The following is a 6,729-nucleotide window of genomic DNA, read 5'->3' on the forward strand; positions in this document are numbered from 1 at the left end:
AACCACTTCGTTCCCTTCTATCTCCTCGTATGGCTTTTGTATGGGAAGGTCACCAACAGGAGGCGTTTGAGAGCATTATCAAGGCCCTGACTTCTCTTAGAGTGCTCGCTCAATATCGTCCCGGTGCGGCGTTGCGGCTTGAAACGGATGCGGCTCAGACCAAGGGTTCAGGATTTGCGCTGTGGCAGCAAGAGCCTGACCTGCAACAATGGAAACTTTTACTGTGTGGAAGTCGTTGTGTCACGGCCCACTGAGTCTCGTTATTCAGCAACTGAAGTTGAACTTCTAGCGGTGGTATGAGCAGTGAACAAGTGCCGGATCTTCTTACGTGGGGCGGCTTTTGAGTTGGTTGTTGAGCATAAATCGTTAGAAAGCATCATCAACCACAAGAAATTGGACGAAATTGAGACCCCTCGGATCATACGTGTGAAAGAGAAACTGTCATGTTGTTCTCCTCTTGTTATATGGACCTTTTTCATCATGCTGGTCGTGAATACCTCGTGATTAGGGACAAATATTCCGGCTGGGCTGAGGTTTACGATTGTGGGCGTGGAGTGTCAACCGAGGACGTATGCCAACATATTCTGGCATGGTGCATGCAATTGGGCGTGCCCCGTCGCTTGGCTTCGGATGGTGGCCCTCAATTCAAATCCAAAGAGTTTGCCGAGTTCTGCACAACTTGGGGGATTAAGCATGATCCGTCTTCGCCCCATCATCATGAGAGTAATGGCTTTGCCGAGGACATGGTCAAGTCCATGAAGAGAATGGTTCAAAGGATCGCTCCCAATGGAAAGATTGGTACTCCTGGCTTTTTCAACGCCATGCTCGAGTACCGAAACACGCCGAGAAAGGAGGGTGTGTCCCCCGCCCAGCGGCTTTTCGTCCAGATTTGTGCAGTGCATTGAAGGAGGCGGATCGGAAAGCCAGTGAATTGAGAGCCAAAGTGAAGTTACGTTTTGATCTTGGTGCCCGTGATCTGAAAGGATTGGTACCGGGCGCAATCGTGCGAGTCCAAGACCCGCAAACCAAGCTGTGGGACACAATCGGTGAAATTGTTCACAAGTTTGTTAATCGTCCTCGCAGTTACTTGGTTCGAACCTATTTTTTACAGACAACCGATTCCGTTTTAAGAGGTTGCGCGAGTGATTTCTGTTATCGTCCCGAAGTATCCTGGTCTCGTTGGGATTAGGGTCCTGTATTCAAAACACAGGGGACTAGTTGGGACCAAATACAACAAGTCCCCCAAGGCCATGTCAGTTCATAGACACATATGATTGAAAAGAAATGATCAAGATCAATTGGGTAGAAGTAAATACTTCGGTCAACTGTATTACCAAAGAAGGTGAAAAATACTCGAAGGCTGAATATCATACGTTAAAATCTTGTCAAAAAGCGTTAACAATATACATCAGAAGGATAGGGCGTGACGCAAAACCACCAGAAGCATCCGATGTAACGAAGAAAATATCGAACCAAAGGAAACTTTGGATGAAAAAACATTTAGACTTTTAAGTGACGTGTGATCTCACTTGGGTTTCTTGGTGGGGGAAAAATGATCTGTTTTGGGGCTGATGGACTCTTTTTCGATCCANGGGGAAAAATGATCTGTTTTGGGGCTGATGGACTCTTTTTCGATCCAATCAGGCGAAGCAAGATGGATTGAGATTGATGTACCATAGGTTAATAGGTTAGGTACCATAGGCATGTGGGATACTCGCACAGGATATGTTGCTCCTGTAGACGTTAGTTGCCATCTCGGATGCGAAACAGCTGAAAAAGAAGCTGCCGTAGATGTTGCACGATTTTAAGCTTCTTCGTGGGTGATCAGTCTCATTTTGTCCCTACTTATGCAATACGTTAAAAATATATGACTTCATGAAGAGAACGATATGTAATAACCAAGAAGGACGAAATATATGAAGACCTCAGCTTAAATGGTCAATTGCTGAATTTTCTATATAAAATCAATAAATCATCAGTAAGAGGAACATTCATCTTAAGTTTAAGAACAATTGGGACTAGCATTGGTTGACAAGTAATGGTCAATAAAAATTTGGTACAGTGCAGCCACCATATATCACCTACGCTAATAATGCCAATTTCCTTATATTGTTGTTATCTCAAAGTCCCAATTCATTCTTTTTTTTGCAGACTTCCATACCACGCAATGAAACTTGCTTAACTTTTATTTTGATAAATCATTTGATTGACCAACAAATTAGCGTTGGCAGAGCTGGCTAGTCCGTGACTATAGGGTCGATCAGGAAATTTCATCAAAAACTTGTCCAAGTCTGACTTAAATCCTGCTATTGGAACAACACCTACATACTCCCTATGAACATTTGAGGGCAGCAAATTGAACAATGAAGGAGCCGAAGAAAGAGGAGAGTTGGACTTCATTGATCAAATTAGGCTGGATTCTCATTCTTACAGTTTTTAGCATCAATTGATTCCATTTTTGGAATTCCAAACATTGAAATATGATAACACACTCCTACTAAATAAGCTTGTTTATTGTACTATTGAAAAAGATTTTCTAGTCTTGTCAATTCACTCTTGATAATAGAAACAAAACAAGAAACATAAAATCTTGCCTGCTAATTTTCTTCATGAAACGTTATATTATTGTTAGATGTTGCCCAATGGTGCAGTTCCAGTCATGCTTTTATCTGAAATATCTTGTGCATTTTAATAAATTCTCATGGTCATTGACTCCACCAATTTTTTATCAGTTCTTTTATACCCTCCCAACAATAAACTATTAAATTAAAGTTTCAAGTAAACCATAGTTTCAATATGCCTCCAAAAGAAGTCAAAGCAAGGAAGCTATTTCAAAACCCTAAGATGATTTTCAAAGATGCCGCTATTAGGTCAGATGTTTGATGCTCTAATTCAAATTCTTTAGTGTGCTTTAACTATAGTCAAGTCTACTCGTTTTATAATTGATACATAGCATACCAATTATTGAGCGATTTTAGGGACAGGCACACTCTCCGGGCTTGAGCATACCCAAGCATATACTTGAGGTGCGAGAGTACACCAGGAGGCTCTACTCACCTATTCTCAAGCTAGACTTGTCCACCTATGGGTGTCAGTGAGCCCGTTAAAGGTTAAGTGACAGCCAGGCTCCACGTCGAATGAACCCTTGGAACCGCTCTTCTGATTGGCATGTTAATCCTCTAAATGATTCAAATTGGCAACACTTTTAGCCGGTTTTTCAACTTCTGGGTGACCTTCCTGCTTAATGAAAAGCCACACAATCAAAGAAGTGACGAACTACACGTCAACGACCATAATAATGGGCGTATTAAAAGATCAATGTTTTCCAAAACGATGAAGATACTTCATCGTATGACCTCAACCCCCAGCCGGCCCACCCCCGTCATCTGCCACGTATGAACCCTCACGATGGTCTTGGATCTCCATCTTGTGCAGCTGAGTGACTGATAGATGGATGGATCAACCAATTTTTGAAACGCGAAATGGGCCTACCCACCCTGTAGAAGTTGGTGAAGGTGGCCAAGGTGACTGAACAAAGTGGACCGGATCCTAGAGAAGATGTCCGTCTCGGAGGCATTGGATGCCAAGAGAAGGATTGAAAATTAGGAAACAGCAAGGCATGTGATTTATATTCAACCATGCCATCTTTTCTTGCAGTCTCAATGCCTTTATTTTTTGGTTGAAGGCTTTGTTGGAAGAAGGAAGGTCATATCTTCAACCTCGGCCAAAGCTGACCCACGGACGCACTAGGCCTGTTGTGTCCCTTGAGGTGGGAAATTGCACCATGGGCGGATCACGAGTGGATTCCCACCTCCCAAAGAACCGGATTATCTGATCTGAGAATAATCCTGGTGAAATTTCAACCCCAACCACAGTAGTAGCCACAATGACCTGCTTGAACCCTGCTCGAATGGCTTGGTTTCTACACCCATCATCCATCCCAAGCATGAATAACTTCAATTACATCATCTTTAACTGGACTAGAAACTTTAAACTCAAGAATAACTGAAGGTGCCAAATGTGATTTACAATTTTGTGGCCATGAAGAAGAAAGCAGCTTTCAAGTCAAGCCCACTTAGACCCGGCTACAGGCGTCTGGGAAGACCACTTGTCCTACTACTATCTATGTAAACGTGTACGTACAACAACCGCATTCATAAAACAATCATTAATAACTTCATCTGGACTCCTGAACTCCCTCGTTAACCCCCTATACATCCTAATTATCAAGGATTGAAGAGCTCATTCAACCTTCACCAATTCAAAATATACCAATTTTAACCGACATGTGTCTTTTTTTGCTTTTGGATATCCTTACAACATTCTATTGGCTTCACTAGCCACCTTCTGTTAAAATCTAATGATGCTACTGATTCAAATGCGTCTTACAATTACTGGATAGACCAAATTTGGTGGGATGATTTTATTGACATTCTTATCACATCAAACACCTTGGATTCCACCAGAGATTTCTGATAAGTTACATGACCTTTGTGAAGTGGTGTCCAAGCACAAATGCCATCAATTCTCAAGTAAGGGTTGGCACAACCTTGGCGATATTGACACAATTTCTATAGGACCAGTTATCAAATCAACAAGCAACAAACAGTGTAACAACTTTGTCCGGAGCCTTGTTTCAAAATTTGCTGAAGTTCATTTACCTGCACCTCACTTCTTTTAATATGTGGGGAACAATTGGGCGCAACCCTCTCACAATTCATTTGCCATTTATGGTGTCAAGGTTTGAAAAGACCTTGTAGGCCAAGTTTAGTTTGTGTATGGCCTTGGCCATGGATGCCGTGACCAAAGAAATCAAAAAGGTTTTCCCATTACCGATCAACACCGCTTAGAATGTTCCCTCTAAAAGGACCTTTTGAGGAAGAAACGGATTGTACCACGGAGGCAGATTGAAAGTAAAAACTTGAACTGTATTCATAACCTATTGTATATATACCGTTAATCAATACATTGAAAAGACGGTTTTAGGAGTTGGAGCTGAAGAATTTCTGCCGTAGCTTATGCAAAAGGGCAGGTTGTTGGAGAAAGTGATAATCGTGGTCTACCTGGGCTTCCAAGACATTAACAAATTTTTTTTTTATAAAAGCCAGCAAAATTGTATCCTTTAACACTCAGAAACACCATGTCTACCATAGACTATATGGTTTATTCGCTAGTAACATCCTTCATCAACATTAGAATTAACTTGTTCATGATGAACACTGGATCTTTTGAGTACACTAAATTTGATTATACTTCCACTATGGTTGCAGTTTCGATTCCAGCTTGGAAAACTTGAGCATACTGAAGCATAGGTATGTACTGAGACTATGCTTTCAACGTTTTCACTTTTATTGCGTGAAACATCCCAGCTATTGACGACTCAGGGGCCTCCTACATCCCAAAGACTTAATGTTGCAATGTCATTGGTTAAAAGAAGTTCACTGAAACAGAAGAAGTTCACTGAAACGGAAGTCGACAATAATGAAATTCTGTATGTATTGTCAATCCCGCTTCAGATTCCCAAACCATAGATGGATATAAAATAAGGCTAATCACGCACAAAGAAACTACAAATTGGGCAACGTCTACGGCAGCTTCTTTTTCAGCTGTTTCGCATCCGAGATGGCAACTAACGTCTACATGTTGCTCCTGCTCTGGTCCCGTGCAGAGAAGTCACTAAGTAACAAGTTTGGTTGGGGTCACTTCTTTTTCTCTCTTATTCATGTGAATAAACCTGTTCCTCAAACACTCAGCTTCCGCTTTCCTCATTTCTGCGATAACGAAAATGATATTACGTTCCGTAAAATTAGGTGGTATTTTCCAAGAATGTTTGAGCCCTCCAAACAAATTCAAGTGCATTTAGAATATGAGTTGGACAAACACGGAAAAGTGAATAGTTATTATAAATATATAAAAGATATTCCAAGGGTTATTACAATTCTTTCGTATGGCAAGATGTTCAATGGATGTTTAAACGTAGATTTAATGAAGAAATAAGTATTTTTGGAAAAGGTAGGTGGAAAGGAAGTGTGAGCAAGCCGCCCAATGATTTTCTGCCGCAACTTCTCCATTTTGATGTGCAATGGTCAAATGACGATTGTTTTTCTCAAATTCAGCTATAAACAGCTGAAAGACATCTCCTGAATGCAGGATTACCAAAAACAAAACCCTCATGAAATACACCTTTATTTTTAGTTTAAAAAAGTGCACAAGCGATGTCATTGCACCCGGTATGTGCTCTTGGTCGAGCAGGAAGCTCGCATCATACCATGTCGATTTGAAGCCACTTGTCCAGGCGGGGACATGACGAGGACACAGCATGGCCGACCTCACCCATTCAGGATCAACACCTCATTGAAGCTCTTTCCGTTATCCGTGGACTCTGCCAAACTTTCAAGTATGGCGCCAATAATTTACTCACTTCTATGTGTCGACTCGGATGGACCAGTTTCCAGTGGAGGAACAACGGGCCCAACTTCGAGGTTGGATGGCTGTGACCATGATCCAGACTCTCTCGCAGTACCTTGATGTGAAGAAGGATGAACCTGTGAAGGATGTCCTCGCCAAGCTGCAAATCCATCTGGCTAAATCCATCAACATTGTTCGGAGACGGCATGACTTCCATGTTTTAAGTCAGAGGAAAGGCGAGTCCTTCTGCGACCTGTTCATGAGATTGAAGTTGGTGGGACAGTTGGCTGACCTTTCCAATATCTCTTGTGACGAGCTACT

At 41.8% G+C, this 6,729-nt stretch overlaps 1 protein-coding gene across 1 annotated transcript; it reads left to right on the plus strand.

Moving 5' to 3' along the window:
• The first annotated feature begins 443 nt into the window (after positions 1 to 443).
• Positions 444 to 905, plus strand: LOC131891281 (uncharacterized protein K02A2.6-like). The gene has a single exon (XM_059240807.1). The coding sequence runs from the start codon at positions 444 to 446 to the stop codon at positions 903 to 905; it is 462 nt and encodes a 153-aa protein (XP_059096790.1).
• The last annotated feature ends 5,824 nt before the right edge of the window (positions 906 to 6,729 follow it).

This window comes from Tigriopus californicus, chromosome 12 (genome assembly GCF_007210705.1).
Source record: "Tigriopus californicus strain San Diego chromosome 12, Tcal_SD_v2.1, whole genome shotgun sequence".
NCBI classification, from domain to species: Eukaryota; Metazoa; Arthropoda; class Copepoda; order Harpacticoida; family Harpacticidae; genus Tigriopus; species Tigriopus californicus.

Coding starts and splice junctions, on each gene's coding strand:
- LOC131891281 (XM_059240807.1), top strand. CDS start 444: ATGTTGTTCTCCTCTTGTTATATGGACCTTTTTCATCATGCTGGTCGT.